This window comes from Epargyreus clarus, unplaced genomic scaffold, assembly GCF_041222505.1.
Source record: "Epargyreus clarus isolate Ecla_fem2 unplaced genomic scaffold, WU_Ecla_fem_2.2 ptg000022l, whole genome shotgun sequence".
NCBI lineage: Eukaryota > Metazoa > Arthropoda > Insecta > Lepidoptera > Hesperiidae > Epargyreus > Epargyreus clarus.
Window position 1 is genome coordinate 929,972 of NW_027332229.1, and position 22,378 is coordinate 952,349.

Here is a 22,378-nt window from a genome sequence, read left to right on the forward strand (position 1 = left end):
TCACGACGCGGTATCGTATGTAACTAGGTAACATTATTCCATTTTTTTATTTCATTTATGATATTTTTATATTTTAATTTCATTTAATATTTGAAATTATTCAATATGTTTCTGTCCGTAAAATTCGAAAAGTCCATGGATTAACTAGATTTTTACACGAAGACGCATTTATAGTTAAGTCTTTTTATGTACTGTTAATCTTAGTTCCCATAAGAACGACTCCCTGGTAAGTTGTCAACCATACCTAATTAACCATTTTGCCAATATTTTCCTAACGTAACAATATTTATCCCTTTTTCTATTTTAAAATTACATACGGTACATGAACTATTGACTATGATTTAAAAATAACTAAAATTCGCCTGTTTGGGATTTTGCAATTATATTTATTTATTTATATTAAAAAGGTCCGACTGTAAACATCGATGATAAATTAAAATAAAATAAATGTAACAAAAAATCAAAGATAATTATTTTATTTTCGTAACCTTAATATTTCAGCCAGCTACATACCACACGGCGCTCGTCACACAACTAAAGTGGCACCATGTGACCATTTTTTATCTTTTTTTATTTAAACACATTATTTACCTGACGTTAGTATGACGTTTGGTTTATTGGTGTTTTGCCCACTTCCTAGTAAGTGTGATCCCACTGCTGGGCAAGTTTCCACCCAGAGGTTTTTTGAATTATCATTTTATGCTTTACCACATTTATATAGGTATAGTGCGCGTAAAACTGCTAGTCCGCTCTGAATATAGAAATGAATCGCGTCGCCATAGCAAATTGTATGACTACACCTGCTCGCAGCAACTTCAGAGCGGACTAGCAATTTGGCCCGGACTATTTACATTACTTGGCTTGTTAATATGTTGCCCACTTACCTAAAAGTATTGACCCACTGTTGGGCAAACCTCTTCTAACAGTAAAAAACTTTTTAACGCGTTTATTTTAACTATTCTATTTATTATTACGTTTATTGACATTTTGCCTACTTATAAGTACACAGTCCCACTGATGGGCAAACGTCTATAATTGCGAATTTGCGCCACATCCAATGTACATCTAGACCACATTTTTTATTTTTTCCCAAATCCGATTCTCAAATAGGTACTTAAATATAAACTTAAAATTATAATTCTGTAAGTATGTCGCAACAGTAATAAGTACTCGTACATACATCTTTATCGGTACGAACGTAAAATGTTATCAACATTGAACTAGCACAATATACTGTGAAATAAATGACATGGAATACTAAAAATAGTATTGGACGAGTATGCAGTCCACCTGATTGTAAGTGGCTACTGACGTAAGGACATCTGTAATCAATCCCAGATAGGATTAGATATACCTACCTGAGGTCGGGCACAGATGCGCCGCTACCCCTGAGGACTAAGCTGGAACGCCTCGGATAAGTATGTCTACCTTACCACACCCCAGAACACAGCAGCGCTTAACACTGTTATAGCAGAAATAGGTGTGACGGTGGTGCCACAGCCAAACCATAGAAGGTAATTAATAGAAGCCAAACCATTACATACAACTTGTAAGAAACTACATCAAAGTTATTTATAAAAATACTGACTAAACACTGTTTTATATAAAACTGAAATATGTATATAAAAAAGTAGAAATGTCTGTCAATTTGTTACTACTATAATATGAAAAATGGGACATATAAACAAGTAACAAAATATATCAACGCAATTTTTAGTTTTTTTTTTCACTAATTAAATCATTTATTTGCATGAATATGAGTAAATTGTTATAATTAATTAACACCCTAAATGCAATAAAATAAATTAAAATAACATTATATCATTAAATTATGTACATCAAGTCCAACCTTATCCTATCTTTAAATTATCTTATTTATCTATTACAATTAGTTATCATCTTAAAATTATTTATATTTTAAATTCCATAACGAACAAAGCTTAAAATTATTACCAATGTCAAATTTTATTAAAATTATTTATTTTACAAATAAACATTAAATAAAATAATTTTGAAACAAAACCCGAGCGCACAGCGACGTATTTCCAAAGAGAAATTACCTCGATTGTACATTGATATTTTTGCGGCTCGGTGCGCCAGCGTTGCAACTCGCTCGTTTTTATTTTTTATTTAGTTTTTTGTTGAGCTATTATTTATTGTGGTTTTCAGGTATTTCGTGCCAGTACGATATATGCGATATTGAAATTGTTTGAAAGTTATTATGTGTGATGTGTTTAGGTACTAAATATAAGAGAGTTACCGTTTGACGTCTTTCCTTGTTTCGAACTTATTTGAAAGTATACTATAAACATGAAGTTAGACATAATATTATGTGAAAAGTTAACGTACTAAGCATGTTTCATAAACTTGTTTTTTTCTCAAAAACATGAATATAATGTCTATATTAATTCTTAAAAATAAGATAATAACCGACTGTTAGATATTTGATGTATTTAGATAATAAAGACATATAGTACATAAAATTCATCTGCAATAATGTGGTTTTGCAATAGAATAAAAATATAGAATATAGATCATAGATATCATCTCACCGTACAATTTTAAAATCCTCAATACTACTTAATCACAAATCCGATATATCAGTTACACTTTCTCCTATCACCCACAATGACATTAAAAGGTCAATCACTAAACAGTATCCATAACAATAAAGTAATAATTCATTTACCAATTAAAATTAATTAATTCCAATCCGAGTTACAGCCGTGTTCGACTGAGCCAAGCAACCTTTAATATACGCACACAGGCACAACTAATTTTATGGTCACGCACACTTCGCTAACACTTTAGCGCTCGAAAATAGCGCTTATGTTGTGGTAATAAGATTTTCGGACGGATTACTTCCGATCTTTCGTAATCGGGACGGCCAGTGGAGCGTGAGTCGAATCTTGTCGGATCTTTATATAAAAACTCGGTTTCCGTATGTTTGTGTCGAAAAACTCGAGAATTCGTCGGATTGATTTAAATTTTTATCGAACGTTGCTTTTTTATTTATTAGTGTTTTTATATTGTTGTTCTGAAATCACTTCAAATAAATAAACAAACAATTAACGACTTATTTAAGGATTATTGGATTAATTTTAGTAGGTTTTTTATTTTGGATTATACAAATCTTAGATTTTGCAAAGAATGAATCCATCGCGAGCAGGGATGTAACACGTATCATATCGTAAGTTGGATAATACCCTTAAAAAATCGATATTTTTATCGGTATTGAACCATTGTCGATACGGTATTATCTCATCGAAAATAAATGAAATCATTACTGATTTTTTTACATAACCTATTTTAAACAATAATGTTACGATGAGGTATAGGTATCTAAAGATTGGGCCTTCAATATAATTATGGATTTTACATTGATAATCTTCATTTTATTATTTTTATTTTATAATTTTACTAATTTGCATTCCGTATAACTTAAACAAAATATATTAGAACTAATTTTACACTTATTTTACATAGTGTAAAGTAATATTTTTACAAAACATTTAATTAATTTAATACTTCATCACGTACTTTTGTAATAAAATAAAGTAATACGTTGCCATTTTGTAAAATTAATTATATTATTCATATTTTCCGTTTTACAAATTGACACTATGGCATCTACAAAAGTAGCCCAGGTAAAGCCGCGGGTATAAACTAGTTATTCTTCTGAAGCAATCCTCAATTAATCCTACCTTATTACGTTCAACTAAAGTTTGATTTTGTACATAAATGTGTCTATGTGTGCAATTTTTTAGTCTATTTTTCAAGTAATCTGCGCTAGATCTAGCCTGCCTAGACTTGGCTAGAAAATTAACTAATGCATTTATTTGACTTGTGTTCGTATAATTATAGAAATTTACTAATAATATCATGCGACCTCGCTTGAAACACATAGTGTTACTGGTTTTTACTGAATTAAACCGGTTTTTTCCAGCTTATACCGATTTTTTACTGATATTTACTGGTTTTTTACAGATTTTGTGTTCGGTAAAACCGTGATTTTGATAGTTGTAAAGCAGTGTTTACCATAACGGTTTGATATGAAAGGGTATCCGGGTTCGATTTCAGGTAGATGAAAATTGTAAATGACGTCATCATTTACAATTAAAGAGAGCATAGAATTACATAGAGCTGCGATCACAATGGACCTGATATGAAGAGGGATCTGAGTTCGATTACCGGCTAAGTAAAAAATGTAAGTATATAGGTATTTTTTAATGTTCGTACCTAAGTAGCCACTGCCGCCCATAGTACTCTATAATCAACCCCGGATAGGATTCGAGTCCTACCTAAAGTTAGACGCCGATGCGTGACTAAGGACTTAGGAGTTAGAAAACATAACCTAACACACCTATTTCCGCCTCATAACAGCATTGTTAGGCGCTGCTGTGTTCTGGTTTGAAGGGTGTGGTAAGGGAGACATACTTTTCCGAGGCGTTCCAGCTTAGTCCTCAGGGGTAGAGGCACATCTGTGGCCGTCCTCAGGTAGGAATCTAATCCTATCTGGGGTTGATTACGGATATCCATGGGAAGCAGTAGCCACTTACCATCAGGAGGACTGCATGCTCGTCTGCTACTCCTATATTATAAAAAATATAGATGTGTATGTGATATAGTGGAGTCGTTGTCACATGAAGCGTTCCACTTTAGTACATAGTTTTGTTTCTACATTTAAACCGTCGAGAGGGCGCCCTTGGCCCCGATACATGTTTGAGGATTAAACCTCGTTATTTTAGGGTTCTTTGAGTATATCTACAAATTACCAGTAAATTGAGTAATTTTAAATTAAATTTAGTATTTATAAAATTAACTTTATTTATTTTCGTTTATTTAAGTTTTATTTATTTATTTTGATTGTTTGTATTTTCTTTTATTCCTTTTCCTTTGTTGTTGGAAATTGGAAAGTAACAATTTAATTAATAATAATACCTAATAATTCATTTTACAATTTAATTTATTTTGTTTGTTTATATTGTAAGGTTATTTTTTTAAGTATGTTTATGTTTACGTAATATAAGTTAAAATAAAAATATATGATTGTAAATAAATCATCAAGGTCATGAAAATAATTATTTAGTCACGTTTATTTTTCTTATACCTACATTATATAATATTATATCCTGTGTATAGGTACGTGGTACGTGTATATTATACACGTACCCTGAATATATAAATTCTGGCCGTTTCTTTTATTTTTTTATTAATTTAACGTTAAATATTTTTAAAATTTAACATTAAATGTGACTCTGGTATCTTTTCCTTTTATTTTAATATTTTGTTTTGTATTTTTTTGTAATTTTATTAGAAATAATTTAAGTTGTATCTATTATTTTAAATTAATTTAAACAACTTAAATCATATTTTTAAAATCTTTTAATTATAAGTATGAATAACAGCTTAACAACCGTTATTACTCAATGTGATTTATTTAAAGTATATTTTTTTAAATATAAGTAAGACGACTAACAGATTAACAGAATTGATTACTTTAATTTCAATTTAATTTATAATCCAATGTTTAGCTTACCCTAAAATTCGAAATTTGAGATTTTGTGTGTACAAAAAAATTGCCGAATTTCGATCTTTGTAAAACATTGGATGGATTAATTTTACACCTGATATTACTAAACACACGTACACTAGCGCCATACCTCCGCTAACAGTGACACTATACCTCATCTAGAAAGTGGCGACCGATCGTCAAAAAGCCAACCCGTTCACCGTCACTAGGTTTTTTTTTTAAGATTTAATGGAAATAGATAATCGTTTTACATTTCCGAAACCCATTATTAATAGTGGATAGCGACATCTTTTAAATAAGGAAGCGTTTTCGACCGTATGTATGTTTTTTCTTTTTTTATATATTTACTAGCTGACCCGGCAAACTTTATACCGCCTCAAAATCTATTTCCAAACATATTTCATATGAAATATAGCCTATGTTACTCATGGATAATGTAGCTTTCGAATGGTGAAAGAATTTTTAAAATCGGTCCAGTAGTTTTTGAGCCTATTTATTACAAACAAACAAAGTTTTCCTCTTTATAATATTAGTGTAGATATAGTCCGCGCCAAACTGCTAGTCCGCTCTGAAGATGTTACGAGCAGGTGTAATACAATTTGCTACGGCAACGCGATTCATTTCTATATTCGGAGCGGACTAGCAGTTTTACGCGTACTATACCTAACGATAAGGCAGACGGGCTACCTGGTGGAAAGCAGTCAACGTCGCCTATGGACATTTGCAACACCAGAGGATTCGCCAATGCATCGCCGGCTTTGAAGGAGAGATCTTTTTGCACCCCTCTTGAAGAGCCCCATGTCATGTATGTATGTATGTCTCATTCTTTGTCACGCTGCAGCCCAAACGGCTTGACGGATTAACATATGAGGTGTCGTTGGATTCGTCTAAATAGTAGGACTGACATCTACATATATAAAAATGAATGTTTGTCTGTATGTCCTTTATAGAATCATACACTATGCATTTGATCACGTGATGATCTTTAGCAAAGTTGTGCATGAGCACACGAAGGTTTCTATTGCTACGACCAATTTTCGTCAGGTGGCGCCACTGTCATTCCAATGAAAATACAAATCTAAATTTTTTAAACTCGGCTGAAGCCGCTATATTTTTACGCAGTCTGATTTTTATTTTAATAATAATTATTTTCTATTATTTTATTTCTTTGTTTCTTTCTTTCGTAACTATAACTTTTATTAATAAACTAATTTTCTAAACGCTCCCACGTTATTATTTCGAAATAGCAATTAATTTATTAATGTTTAATCGTTAATAATTTTATGTGGCAAATTATAAGTTGGTAAGGTTTTATTATATTAAAACTGTGTCTGCGACTTCGCATGGATTACGAAAAATGTTAATTATACAATTTTTTATATAATATAGAAGTAGCAGACGAGCATGCAGTCCACCTGATGGTAAGTGGCTACTGCCGCATGGACATCTGTAATCAACCCCAGATAGGATTAGATATTCATACCTGAGGTGGTGTGGTTCGACTCCGGCGGAACCACTGACACACCTATTTCTGTTATAACAGCGGTGTAGCGCTGCTGTGTTCTGGATTGAAGGGTGTGTTAAGGGAGACATACTTTTCTGAGGCGTTCCAGCTTAGTCCTCAGAGGTAGCGGCTCTCAGGTAGGACTAACCTGATCTGGGGTTAAATACAGATGTGCATGGGCGTCAGTAGATGGCTGATCTCAGGTAGGAATCAAATCTAATCTGTGGTTAATTACAGATGTCCATACGACAGTAGCTTACCATCATGTGGACTGGATGCTCGTCTATATATCTATATGCTAATTATGAAAAGATTAGATCCAGTTGTTATAAAGTTAACATTAATTGCGTTAATAATATTACTATGATTAAGGTTATTACAACGTTTAAACTAATAGGCAATTATTACGTAAGCATTAGTTTAACAAACAAAGCATAGAGGATGATATAACTTGGTTTTATAGAGATTATATTCTAAAGTCAACCCATTGTCCCACTGCTGGGCACAGGTCTCCTTTCAGAATGAGGGTCAGGCCATAGTCCACTGGCTGGCCAAGTGCGTATTGGTAGACTTCACATACCTTTGAGATTCATCATCATCAACAACCCATGATTATCCCAGTGCTGGGCACGGGTCTCCTCTCATAATCTCTCACCTTTGAGATTATTTTACTTTAATATTATAAAAAAATCTGTTAAAGCCGTCATTTTGAATAACATTCTCTAGTGAAACAAGTTACATATAATGGAGGTTATATTGATGACTCAATCTACAACCTATTTTAGAAAAAAATCTTAGTTAGGACAGGTGTGGCGTTGCCCAAGGAAACTAAGTTGGAATGTCTCATGTGTCAAAAATTCTTTAAATCGGAACAGCAGCTATACTGCTACTATAAGATAGTGTGACAGAAATTGTAGCGTTATGTAACTAAAATGGAATGCTTTGTGTTCCTAAACACTTGTTTCAAACCAGATAATGCTACAAGGCTATAAAGTAATAGGTATATCTATTGTGCCATAATAAACTAAAAACTAAATTAGAATGTCCCATGTGCCATAAATAGTTCACACCAAAATGCTATAATACTTTGTAAAAGTACTTAAAACTGATATTAAACATATTAAAATATATGAAAACAATTTTCTTTTAAAAATGTAATATTTAAAATATTAACAAATCTATATAGATTTTAGAACAATTAAATAACTTAGAACAATTAAAGTTACCAATCAACCAATAAAAAGAACAAAACAAAAAAACAAATCGTCACAGATCGAGACACGATATTCAAAGGTTGGCATCATTAAAAATATAATCCGGAGGTTGGCAGCCAAGCAAGATGGTCGTCCTATGCCGCGGCGTGACTTCGCCGCATGGCGCAGGGAATACGGGCCTCGAGGGATCCCTCCTTACCCGGGCAATCTCCTCAGTGGGTACACTGCCCACCGGTGTTGTGAGCTGCCGTGTGGCAGCGGTGCAGCAATCGGTCCTAACGTGACCTGTGCCAGGCTGCGTGTGCAGATTTTCAGTCCTCCAGATGGTCGGAGGACACCTGCCCCTCGAGTTCACGAGGGAGCGGGCGACCGTCGGGGGGTCGAGCGTGGAGGGGCGCGAAGCCTCTGAGATGGGCGTGTGGACCGTTGTCGGCGCGTGCGTACATACGACGCGCCAACCCGGCCACAAACCCGTCTATGGTCGGAACCTTGAGGTCGCGCTCCAGCACGTCGTTCCGAACGTAACGTCCCGCCCCCGCGATCGTTCGTAGGGCCAGGCTCTGCACGGCACGGAGACGCTTGCGGTTGGACTCTGACACCAGGGCATACCATGCTGGTGCCGCGTAAGTTAGGCGTGATCGGACGTACAACTTGTACACCCTTAGTTTTGTACGGATCGGCAAATGAGATGCCAGCACTGGTCGGAGCATCGCTCGTGCAGCACGGGCCTGTCGGATCACGTGGTCCACCTGAGGCTTCATGTGCAACGAGCGATCAATGTGACATCCCAAGTACCTAACTGTGGGCTGCCAAGCTACTTCCCGATCACGGAAACGTAGCGGCGGCGGCATAGTACGCCTGCGGCTGAAAAGTGTCGCGACCGTCTTACCGACGTTGACGGCCATGCGCCACTTGTCCAGCCACTCTGGGAGCAGGTCCAGCAAGCGCTGCATCCTGCGTGTTGCTAGCACAGGATCACGAGAGGACGCGAAGTACGCGCTGTCGTCCGCGAACAACGCGAGTTCCACGTCCCGTTCCCATTCCTCGAGGTGACCTTCGAGGGTGGGAATGTCGTTCGTGTAGAGTGCGTAGAGTAGTGGCGAGAGGCAGCTGCCTTGCGGCACGCCCGCACGTATTGGGCGGGGGTCTGAGGTGACATTCTCAACCGCTACTATGAACTGCCGCCCATCTAAGAACGACGCTATTAACCGCACCAGCAAAGCCGGCACGGGCGACTCCAACAGCTTAAAAACGAGCCCAGGATGCCATACGCGGTCGAACGCCTTCTCGATATCGAGAAAGACGCCGACCGTGTGTCGTCCGTAGTTGGTCTCGCTTGTAAGATGGTGGATCACCCGTGTGAGCTGAAGCGTTGTCGAGTGACCGGCGCGGAAGCCGAACTGCTCGTCCCTTAAAGTAAGTGACGGGTGCAGTCGCTTCAACGCCAGCCTCTCGAACAGCTTCGCTATGGTGGGTAATAGCGTGATGGGACGGTAGCTGGCCGGGAGACGGCGGTCTTTCCCCGGCTTCGGGAGAACTATCACCTTCCCCAACTTCCAGATGGAAGGGAAGTAGCCCGTGCGGAGTATGCCGTTGAAGAGCCTAGTCATAGTGACTATGGCTCCTCTTGGCAGCATAGCCAATGCCATATTCGGCACACCATCGGGGCCTGGCGCCTTGCGCTTCGGCAGGCGCAAGGCGACCTTCCGCGTCTCCGTGGGGGAGATAAACTCCAAACCCTGGGGTGGCGGTGTCGGACGCCCGAGGAAGTCCTCTACCCACGCCTCTACAATCTCGTGGTGTTCGGCGGCGGCGGCGGATGCGGGATGAGGAGAAAATTGCTCTTCTAGTTGCTCCGCATGGATCTCCGCCCTGTCCTTGGGTGCATAGCACCGCCTGCCCGCCCCATTTAGAAGCGGGCAGACGGGTGTTTTGGCTCGGGTGAGCTGCCTGCTGAGATGAAAGAGTGAAGTCTCGTTTTCTCCAGCCTGGTCGACTCTCGCCTCCCAGGTGGTCCCACGGTACTCCGCCATCCCAGCAGCCAACTCCTCCGCCACGGCATTGAGGTCACGCTTGACCCGGGGGCAGCGGGTGCGCGCCCATAATCGGCGTAATAAGCGTTTGTACGCTAGTTTCCTCTCCAGGTGGGCTGGGAGCCGCGCGCGTCTGTAGGTCTTCGGTGTGAGGGTGGTCGCTGCGTCCAGCGCCTCCCGGACTGAAGCCGAGAAGGCGCTGGCCGCCGCTTCCACCCCCTCCGGCGTGTGCAGCGAATGGGTGAGTTTAACGCCACCCATGGTGGCTTGAAAAGCTCCCCAGTCCACCCTTCGAGTCTGGCGCTGAAAAGCCACTGAATCGGCCCCTAGGCCAAGCGTGATGAGTATGGGGAGGTGCTGAGTGTCCAGATCATACAGCACCTCCACATGGACGGGACAACGGAGACCCCTATGGAGCACTATGTCCAGGACATCGGGACGATGGGACTCGTCCGAGGGAATGTGCGTAGGTGATTCTGGCCCAATCACCTCGTAGCCATTCGCCTCAGAGTCTTCGTACAGCTTGCGTCCCACCTGGTTGGCGATTCTGGATCCCCAAGCCTTATGTTTGGCATTGAGGTCGCCGGTCAGTAAGGTCGCAGCACCATCGTCCAAGATGGTATGGATGTCCTGCGGGTCAAAGAGGGGTCCAGGCGGTCTATAGGCTGCAAACAGCCGCAGCTTCTGGCCCGCCGCACTCACCACCGCCCCAATGGAACGTGTGTGAGTGAACGGCGGGAGCGGTAGTACGTCGTGTACCACATCGCGACGAACCGCTATGGCGGTGCCACGATAGGCCGTGCCTTTCGGCGATATTTCGTCGCGGCGGTACACGGTGTAATTGGGCAACCGGAAGTCTTGGGCCGGGCGCAGCTTCGTCTCGCCCAGGAGCACCACGTGAACGTCCTGCTCCTGGACGAGACGCCTGAGCCCGTGTTGTTGGGGGACTATGCCTCCCGGGTTCCAATACAGCAGCCTAAGTTGTACTGCCATATTGGAACCCGAGAGTGTTCGAAATAATATTTTTTATCGCTCCTACAAGCTCTGGGTACCGCGCAATAGCCTCACTGATGGTGGCGATTGCCTCCACCAGCTCATCGGCCGGCGTGTTGATCCCCAGAGCCTGTAGGGGGCGAGGAGCAGGGGTCGGTAAATATACCGACCGTGGGCGAGGTGTGGGGCTAGGTGGGGCCGTGGGGACTTCCGGTTCCCGCTGCGACTGCTTACCTTTGCCCTTTCCCTTCCCTTTGCGGGAGGGGGCCGCCTGTGCAGCAACCGGGGCTGGAGTCGGCGCTGGAGGAGGTGGCCGATGTTCTGCCGGAGTCGGTGCCGGTGTGGCAGCAGACTGAGCGCTAGCCACCGGCGGGCGCGGATGTGGAACCGCTTTCGGTTTATTCAGCAGAGGCCGCTCAGCCTGTGTTTCCACTTGCTGGGCGGTCCTCTGCTGGTGCCTTTTGGCCTTCCTCCTGCTGCCCTGCGCCCTCGTGCCGCGCAGAGTAGGGAGGTTGGCCGGCGCCATAAGCGATGCGCCCTCGGTGGGCGCGAACTCCTCCACGACTCGCTGGGGTACTGGCTCCCTGGCGGCGGTCGCGGATGGTTTGCGGGCTGCTGATGTTGTAGGGATGGGCGGGCGGGGCGGCGGGACGGTCATCCCCCTTACGCGCGCCATCTTCTTGAGGTACGCACACGACCTATTGTTGGACGTGTGCGCCCCGCGACAGTTGACGCACTTGGGGGGGGCGTCCCTTGGCTCTGGGCAGTCCCCGACTATGTGTGACCCCGCACAGCGGACACATCTGGCCGGCCGGTGGCAGTTCACCGAGGAGTGTCCCACCGCCTGGCAGCGATGACACTGGGGGGGGCCGAAACGACCCCTCCACGCCTCGATGACGACCCCCGGCATAAACAAGAGCTCGCTTACCCCGTAGAGGCGCGCGAGCTCTGCCTCGGCCATCCGGTCCAGCTGTACGTAGTAAACACAGCCGGGCTTGCCTCGCCTAGGTGGTATGTGACGCGTAAAGCGTGCCGGGAACCCAAGCCTTTTTAGGGCCTCGGTGACCGCATCCGGGTCTGTCATACTCGGCAGGCCCTTTACCGCCACCTTTGTGGGGCGGTCGTCCTGCGGAGTATAACAGAACCAGGAGAGTCCTGGTTCCGTGGCGGACAGGTCCGTCAGGTACCGTTGGGTTACCCGGTACTCCTCCGCCGTCAGTGGCACGAACCGTATGCCCTGCCCGAAGGGCCGCCCATTGGGTGCGTGGCCCAATTTCTCCCGCAGCGCCGCGAAGTGTGTGGGCCAGTTCGGCATCCGCTCCACCACCAGGGGGGGGGTACGCCTTCCCGGCCGCTGCAGCACTCGAGACCTGTTGGGTGGGTTTACCTTGCGCGGTTGGTGTTAACGGTGTTATTGCGCTCGGCGGTGCAGGCGAAGTCAGCACCGCGGCATATGACGTCCCTGGCTGGGCGTCCACATACGACCCCATACGCGATGACGCGGCTACAGGGGATGCGGGAGCGAGGGGCGTGGGTGGACGGATTGGTGGGGTCGCGGCCCTGGGCGCCGGCGACGGCGTCGATGCCAGTGCGGCGTACGACGTCGAGTCCAGCCCGGCGTCCATGGCCGCGGTCCCTGTGGACGGAGTTGGGGGGGTAGGGGAGCGCGGGGGGGACCTATGCCTAACTGGCAGACTCACCCCAGCAGCAGCAACCGTCACGCCAGTTTCCGCAGACTCCTCCTTGCTATCTTCATATTCGGATGAAGTTTGAGAGAGTGGGTCGGAGCTGTCCTCCTCTTCCTCCACTCTCTGCACCTTCGCCGGCAGCTGAACACTCTCCGGCGAGGATGAAGGCTGGCGCGGGACCTTCGTCGGCCTCCTTGGTATTTCTTGCGGCTTCCCCGTCATGGGTTGGCCGAAGATTCCTGGTTGGCGTCCGGATTCCGCACTTTTCTGGCCGACCTCAGCTGGTGTTATGGCCTGGGTGAAGATATTCCTCTTCACCACCTGCCTCGGGATCCTGGATGGCTCCGCAGCCGTCCCTTTCTTGGATCTTCTGTCCCTCTTTTCTAAAGCCGACGTGAGGGTACTTTTAGAAAATCGGGCCTCTCTTTCTTCGCCGTCTCCCTCTTCTGCTCCTTCCTGAGGGTAGACGGCGGTCTTCGGATTCGCTCCCACCTTCTTCATTATTGTGCCAAGTCGATTTTTTAGCGTAGTACGTCCCAACACCGGGACCCTTTACTATGAAAGGGTGGGTGTTGGGGCGGCCAAGTAAGTAGCCGGGCTGCGCCGGCGCCGTCACAATGCGCGTGAGGGGGGTTCTGTGCACGAGCTCCAATCGCGGTGCCGTAACTAAAATGGAATGCTTTGTGTTCCTAAACACATGTTTCAAACCAGATAATGCTACAAGGCTATAAAGTAATAGGTATATCGATTGTGCCGTAATAAACTAAAAACTAAATTAGAATGTCACATGTGCCATAAATAGTGCACACCAAAATTCTATAATACTTTGTAATAGTACTTAAAACTGATATTAAACATATTAAAATATATGAAAACAATTTTCTTTTAAAAATGTAATATTTAAAATATTAACAAATCTATATAGATTTTAGAACAATTAAATAACTTAGAACAATTAAAGTTACCAATCAACCAATAAAAAGAACAAAACAAAAAAACAAATCGTCACAGATCGAGACACGATATTCAAAGGTTGGCATCATTAAAAATATAATCCGGAGGTTGGCAGCCCTGCGCGGCCACTGGTAAATAATTGCTTAACTGCGATACCGTGGAGACGCTTTCGATATTAGTATTATTTTGAACAAAGGATTATTTTAATGCGCATTTTTATATCAGATATATAATAAATTAATGTTATTATTGGGTTGAATTAATACGTATAGACGCTACCAATTCTATTAGTATTACATTTTGAATACAGGATTATTTTAATGCGCTTTTATTCTTGATAAATATATGGTATAGGTGCATTTAATTAATACGGATTAAACATTTGGGAAAATACGATGAATAAAATAATTGCTTGGCTGCGATAGCGTGGAGACTTCCAATATTATATTTTGATATTTAATCAATAAATATTTTTCATGAGGTTTTATTATTACTAATTCAATTGACGATGATTAAAAGAAATTACCTTCATTGCTATAGCGTGGAGCCGTTTCAGATATTACATTTTGAAAGTATTCTTTTCTATTATTCTGTGTTGTACATATTATTAAAACTGATATTCATGAACCAATAATTATTATTTGTTTACTATTTATTTGACAGACAATAAAACCATTGCTAAATTTAATATTATTTGAAGTCAACATTAATATTAAAATCTTGTTGTAAATCGTAATTTGTAGAATGCTAATAAATAAATAATAATATTAAATATTACATCATACCTTAAATCGGAAATATCTGGAAAAGCAATCCAATGAATAATGTTATCGTATCAACTGATTATATTAATTTATCAACATTTTATGATATTTAAAATAATCTCAAAACAAAATTGATTTACTACAAAATCAATTTTGTTTTGAGATTATTTTTATAGTAATTTTATGTAATTTTTATAGTTTGTAACTAAATAATTCAATTATTGTTATTGTTTTTATAATGATGAGTAACATACATTTATTTTTTCAGTTCATTTTTATTCATGATATATTATTTATTCCGTTTCAAAATGAATATTAAAATATTTATTAAAAATAGCTCGATTATTTTAAGACATTTTAAGACATAAATAAGTTATATTTGACATTTAATATTAAATTAAATAAAACAAACATGAATAATATAAATCACGTTACATTGTCACAACACATTTAACATCTTTATTTACTTAAATGTAAATTTATATCTATAAATGACAATTAAAGATTTAAAATGATATTTATTGTTTTACAAATTATAAATATAAAAATAAATACTATAATGTTTTAGAACCTGTGCCTCATATCTCTCCTTATCGTGGTGCGGACATTAAAAAAGGTATTCACTCGTCCGACTTACAAAATATCTCTATTATTACTTTTTGTACTGTCGATAATAAAAGATTTGAGCGTGAAATTATAATTTTGAATAACTTAATTAATTCTACAATAAGTTTACAAAAATGATATAAAATTGTAAATTAAGTACGTTAAGTAAGTTAATACGACTACTACGAATATTGGTAAAAGTAAAAATAAAATTTATATGAAAAAAAAGACGATTTAAAACATGCAAAACATAAATATTATGCAAAAGTTTTTAAGCCCTACAAATTTATTCTTAAACAATCAATTCATTCATGTTTGTATTAAATTTATTTCATATTTTATTATTATAGCAAAGATACTGAAGTTTTTTTACACATAAGAATCCAAAAATACACAATATTCTAATATTTTCATATGTTCAAAATTGAAGGAATACAAATGACATAATGTCTAACTTATGTTTTAGGGGAAGCCTATTTTTTTAGGAGCCCAGAAGTGGAATATTCAATGCGAACAGATGTGACAAAGCGCATTTTACAAATTAACAAGGATAATTGAAATCCAACATATTTAACCACTTAACCGCCTAACTGTACAGTAACGATTCGGCGTTATCTGTTATTTACACAGTGAACTCGAGATAAGATACACAAATACCTAAAGAGTCGCTCCAACCAGCTATACATTTGATTGGCGTTATAGGAACCAATATTATGAATACACCCAAATATTTGAAAGAACTCTTCGTGATTCGACTCCGGCGGCAACCGCTTTACCTATCTCTGCCTAATAGCAGCAGTGTTAAGCGCTGCTGTGTTCTGGTTTGCAGGGTGTGGAAAGGGAGACATACTTTTCCGAGGCGTTCCAGCTTAGTCCTCAGGAGTAGCGGCGCATCTGTGGCCGACCTCAGGTAGGAATATTTAAACCTATCTGGGGTTGATAACGGATGTCCATGGCAGTAGCCACTTACCATCAAGTGGATGCATGCTCGTCTGCTGCTAATTCCCCTTAAGTCGTTTTTAAATAAGTTCATCTTTAAAGAGGAATAATAAAATAGATATAGAAAAGGTGTACTTGTAAATATATTTGACTGAATACGGAATAGACATACTCAGGTATTATGCTACAAACCGCTGAATTTTAGTAATATAAGCTTAAGCACAATATTATAGTATCATAGTTACCTACCTTATTCCAAGAAGTGTCATGTTGATCTCAAAGATATAATTACAATTTTAAAACAAAATAAACTCATTTTTCTAAAGAGAACTATCTAGCAGTGGATTTATCTAACAATGAGATTAAAAATTAAGATAAAGAGAGAATTAAGATAAGATACGCGAAAGATATACGTAAGTTTCTTTTTTATTTCGGCACAAGTAAAGCCGCGGGCGAAAGCTAGTCAAAATAACTAGGGTTTGAAATGTAGTGGTCGAAATTCAACATTATTATTATTTTAACATTATTATTGAAAAAAATATATATTCGCAAAACTTTTTAACGCTATAAAAAAGCTACAAACCAAAATAAACTCTTGATAAAAAAAAAAAAATTTAACACTGAAGTGGCAAATAAGCATGTAGTGAATCTGATAGGTGGCCACCGCCACCCAAGGACACCGGGTATACGAATCCTACCTGAAGCTGATCAGAGGTACGTTACCACCCCTTCCTAAGATCGCCCCATATATAATATAAGTCTGCTGCATCCACACCTTTCCACCTACCTTCACGCTAGAAATGGGTGTGACGGTGGTACCTTGCGGTTGAATTTCACTACTTCTACCTCCTTTACAATTATTCTGTTTTGTCCTTGTCTATCTAGTTAAAGATATACAATATTTACTGTAACAGGAAATAACGTATAAAAGTCTGTTGATATTACAAATTACATTGTCGATATTACAATAACATTTTATAATTGTGTTTGTTTGTATAATTTTTGTACATTTACGTATGAAATTATAAGATAGCTATCTGCTTTGATAAAATAATCTACACGTATTGTAAATAATTAATAAATTATGTGTTTTATTAAAGTGATTCTTAGTAAAATATGATTTGAACAAATATTGTGCAGCATACTGATCACGAATAGGATTCCAGGTTCGATGCTTGGCTAGGCAAACACGTAAAATATTTTTACAATTAAATTAATCAAAATATACTTTTTAATTAAATTGAGTTTCCATTTTACAAGCAACAAAATACACAAGTAATTAGAGTTAAATTTAATGCACAGAATTTTGAATTAAAACTAAAATGTGCAGTTAATAAAAAATAATAAATATATTGATAATATAACTCGTCTCCATTGCACCTCTGTGCCACAGTCGTCACATGGCGCGGTGGGGCGAGTGTATCGTGTACTACGCTCGGAGCGTCTTGTTCTAAATATTATTTCAATTTACAGTGACAAATATTCTTAGATTTACACTTTTAAATTATTAGTTTTGTTTTCAATATTATTTATAGTGAAGTTTTAAATACTTATTCACAAATAAAGATATTGGTATTTGGTTTTAAATATTATTTTGTTCTTAATATTATTGTGTTACAATTTTGTTACATATTAAACTTGATAGTACATTTTTATTATTTAAATATAGTTTTAGTTAAGTGTTTAATATATTTTTAGTTAAATATAGGGTGACGAATGTTTTATCTATCCCTTGGGAATAGTACAGTGAATATGTACAATCAAATTAATATTAGTTATAATTTATAATATTCGTTAAAATTTCCGATATTCATTTATTGTATAATTTATCTTTGTAAATGTAACGTACAATATCATCTTAACATTTATGTTAGTAATTTGATTAAACTTTCTATTACATTTCTTTCACAGACCAAGTTTTTTGGCGATCTCCCAAATATTTATATTTATGACTCATTTTGAAATAAACCTTATTAATATTGATATTATTTGTATTTTTATTGTCATTGACTTTATGCATCCAAGTTTAAGGTAATAATTTTGAGAATTGAAAGGCAAAAAAAATATATAGCCTATGTCACTCCCACAATTTAGACGAATCCTCATATGCTATATATAGAACGACACCCCATATGTTAATTGTCAAGCCGTTTGGGCTGTAAGCGCCAAATAATGAGACATATATACCAAAATACGCTCGATATACATTACCCTCTGCACTTAAAAACAACTCGGCTTCCATATGTTTTTTTCCGAAAATCTCAAAAAGTGACTCATTAATTGACTTATTTTTTTAAAAAACCTTGCATTTCTACTTAAATGTTTTTCTACACGTTTTATATCAAATTATATTATTTATTCGCATAAAAGACAGATCTATATGAATACTAAATCTAAATCGCCATATTCATCATCAATACTATAAATTACATATAAATACATACATACACAATAAATGTACGTATGTATTTATAAATATAATTTTGCTATTTATAATATATTTACACACAACTCTCGTTATTTTTACAAATTTATTAAAATATTATATGTTTCACTATAAAATACTTAATTTTTTTGTTATTAGTATTTAAAGTATTAATGCAATTTTAATCCGTTTAAATTTAAACACAAAATAATACGTAATAATATTTCTAAAACAATAATTAAAAAGTATCAAAACGTATACACCGGTGTACAGTTGCCATAAAGTACTACAAAATTACTCAGACTATCCTCCAAGGGAGTTTCCTCCTTATGTGCCAGTAATAGAGTTCAATTTAGTTGAGATTGCACTAGCAATGGGATTTGGCGTGTGGTGCAAAACAGAAATAATGTGAGGGAATAATTAATGTTGCATTTTTTAATTATATTTCTGTATTTTTAGAAGATATTGTGTACTAAAAGTAGTTATTAGGTATGTCTTTACAAAATGAAGTGATTAAAGGTGTAGGATTCTCTGTGGATCGACTTCGGCACCATCGTCACACCTATTTCTGTTATAACAGTAGTGTTAAGTGCGGCTGTGTTCTAGATTGAAGGTTGTGGTAAAGGAGGCATACTTATCCAAGGCGTTCCAGCTTAGTTCTCATGGGTACCACATCTGTGGCTGAACTCAGGTAAGTATCCAATTCTATCTAAGGTTGATTACAGGTGTCCATGGACGGCAGTAGCGACTTACCATCAGGTGGACTGCATGCTTGCACGCTACAATATTATAAAAATGCCGTACATATAAAACAATAATTATTTATTACATGTAGAATATGAGTATATGTATAAATAAATAATTTATCTGTTACTCAATCGCATTTTACCTGAACAAAGAAACTTAAAAATTAAAACAATAATGTATAAAAAATAAAAATTAAAAACATGCGATTTATGGTAAAATTAAAATATATTTTAACACAAAAAAACTCCATTTTAAATAATATAACATAAAACGTTATAATCTTATAACTTAAACCAAAACCCATTCGTAATTTCATCCATGAAATAGTTGGCGTTACCAAATAGGGGCTAGAGCGAGACAGCGCTATACGTGCGAGCGGGATAGAACGCTTCGTAGAAACGAACTCGATTTTTGAGGTTTCTATGGAATCGTGGTTTTTGTATGCATTATCTGTTATTTGTATTGTTAGTCTACCTGAGATGTAAGTTTGAATATAGAACGATATTTTAAAGAATGGTTTTAAAATACGGCCAGATGTTATGATTAAAAATAATGATTATTCATTTATTTCAATTTAAAATTAAAATTTAAATTTAAGTACCTTTAAATTTTATATTGACACTTAAACTAATATAAATACTTTCCAATTAAAAACCTTAAAATTTAAATTTTAAACTTTTAAGAATTACTTTAAATACTAGTTTGTAATGTATCAACAAATATTAATATTATAGCTATTTTATATTGATATTTCATTATTGTATTTTACAATTTTACAAAATAAATGTAAATTAAAAAAAATATACTTTCCTACTTCGTAATGGGATAAACCGATGGTTTAGATTTTTTGTTGCTTAAAATGACTAATCGAGGGTTTTCAGCTATGACTAAAAATGTTCTTGCTATTTGATAGTAATAAACTCTTTTCTTTTATAATTTTAGCTTTTTGTAATGTTGTTTGTTATTTTACTTTTGTTATCTTTTTAGTGCATAGTTTTTTTTCCATTTAATTAAGGATAATATAATAATTATAATGTTCACTTAGATAAGTGTTAAAATTTTAGTATTTTACTTTTGTGTTATTAAAAAAATGTAGTTTTTAGATCATTTACGAATGAAACGATATTTCTCCGCACTTTTTCTTCGTTTTCGTGTCATAACTGCGCATGTCGGCATTGTTCCGCGTAAATTACACCATGACAGCCATTAAACGGCTAACAGAATCGCCAACCGTTTAAGCCATTTAATGGCTTTATTCAATTACAAGGCGGTAAGATATCTATACTTATCTATGTCCAGAATAAACAACATTTTCTTAAAGTAATTTGTAATTAAGGGTCATATAATAATCTGTTTTACATTTGATTTAAAATTTATGTATTTGCACCACATTGCATGATTAACTTAGTGACGTCTAAATGCAATATGGCGGATGCCCCAATTTGGCGGACAGATTAGATGTTATGCTTCCCCCTTCCAATTTACGTTCAAATAAAAGTATTTTCTGAGAAGAATATGAAAAACGTTATTAAATACTTGTTTATTAATAATGTTTTCTTTCTTTCTTACTTACTATTGATTTAATTTCTTATAGGTATACCTGTATTACTATAAAATTAGAGTACTTCCTCATAGATTAGTAAAGATTAGTCGCTCCTAACAAAAAAAATGTAACCTTTTGACTTTTTTTTCATGTTTTTTTATAAATGCGACGGACTAGTAGTTTGGCGCGGACTATACTAATAGATATAATAGTTTTGGACTTACCTCTCCATGTAGACTCCGGCCATCTGGTGTGTTCTCTGGCAGGAAGTAGAGTCGCAGACTAACCAGGGTCTGGTCTGACACGCGGTCCGTCCAGAGCAGCTGGAGCTCCCCTGGAAACGAGACTAACTTTAGTCTACCTATAAAATTGACAATTTTTTAACATCAAAATAATAGCTTTTTACTAAAAGCATATATTTACGCATTACGTACATATTCAAAATAATATAATGATTATAGTTTAAAAACTAAAAACCACGCTAAAATTCCACAAGGAAAATCGTTAATCCTAATTCTTGACGAATTTGATGAGGAGAATGGTAAAAAAATATTAAAATTGTGTAGTGCCATCGGTTCTTGATAATTGTTCAATATTTTTAATTATTCGGACCATTCAAAGTGGGTAAAAATCGAGTTCAAAGATTCCGTTACATACATACATACATAGATACAACCCAAGCTAATAAAAGCGTGGTAAAAAATCGCCAAGTATGAGTCGAACTCGCACATGGAGGCTTCCGTACCATCAAACGTTCATTATATTTTTATATTTATGGCGACATACAGTACATTCTCTGAGTCCGCGCCAAACTTCTAGTCCGCTCGGAATATAGAAACGAGTCGCTTCCCAATAGAAAAAAATGGAGATATTCTCTCTCAGCTCTCGCTTACGGGCACATAGCTGCGTTAGTGTGCCCTTACGTTTCGGAATATATGCTAACTAAATCTGCGCGCAACAACTTCAGAGCGGACTGGAAGTTTGGCGCGGACTATACAATAATTTCATTTGGATTTAAAAGAAATAGGTAGATTGCTTATTTAAAAAAAAAAAACATTAGATATTTCTCACAATACTTTGTTGTATGAAACAACGTCATAAATCGTGTTGACGTCATTAAACCTTTTAACAAAAAATATATAAAAGCAATTTCTATTTCTACCTAATAACAGCAGTGTTAAGCGCTGCTGTGTTCCGTTTTGAAGGGTGTGGTAAGGGAGACAGACTTCTCCGAGGCGTTCCAGCTTAGCCCTCAAGGGTAGCGGCGCATCTGTGGCCGACCTCAGGTAGGAATATCCTATCTGGGGTTGACTACAGATGTCCATGGGCGGCAGTAGCCACTTACCATCAGGTGGACTGCATGCTCGTCTGCTACTCCCATATTATATAAAAAAAAATACTGAATTATTGTATGTATGTACTTTCTTCCATACAT

The 22,378-nt window shown here is 38.0% G+C and overlaps 1 protein-coding gene across 1 annotated transcript in view; it reads right to left on the bottom strand.

The window, feature by feature from the left end:
- Positions 1-22,378, bottom strand: part of LOC140751378 (uncharacterized) — a 95,241-nt gene that overhangs the window by 49,922 nt on the left and 22,941 nt on the right. The window contains exon 3 of the mRNA XM_073085285.1: positions 21,168-21,277. Coding sequence (XP_072941386.1) covers positions 21,168-21,277 — 110 coding nt within the window. The remainder of the gene's footprint in view (positions 1-21,167; positions 21,278-22,378) is intronic.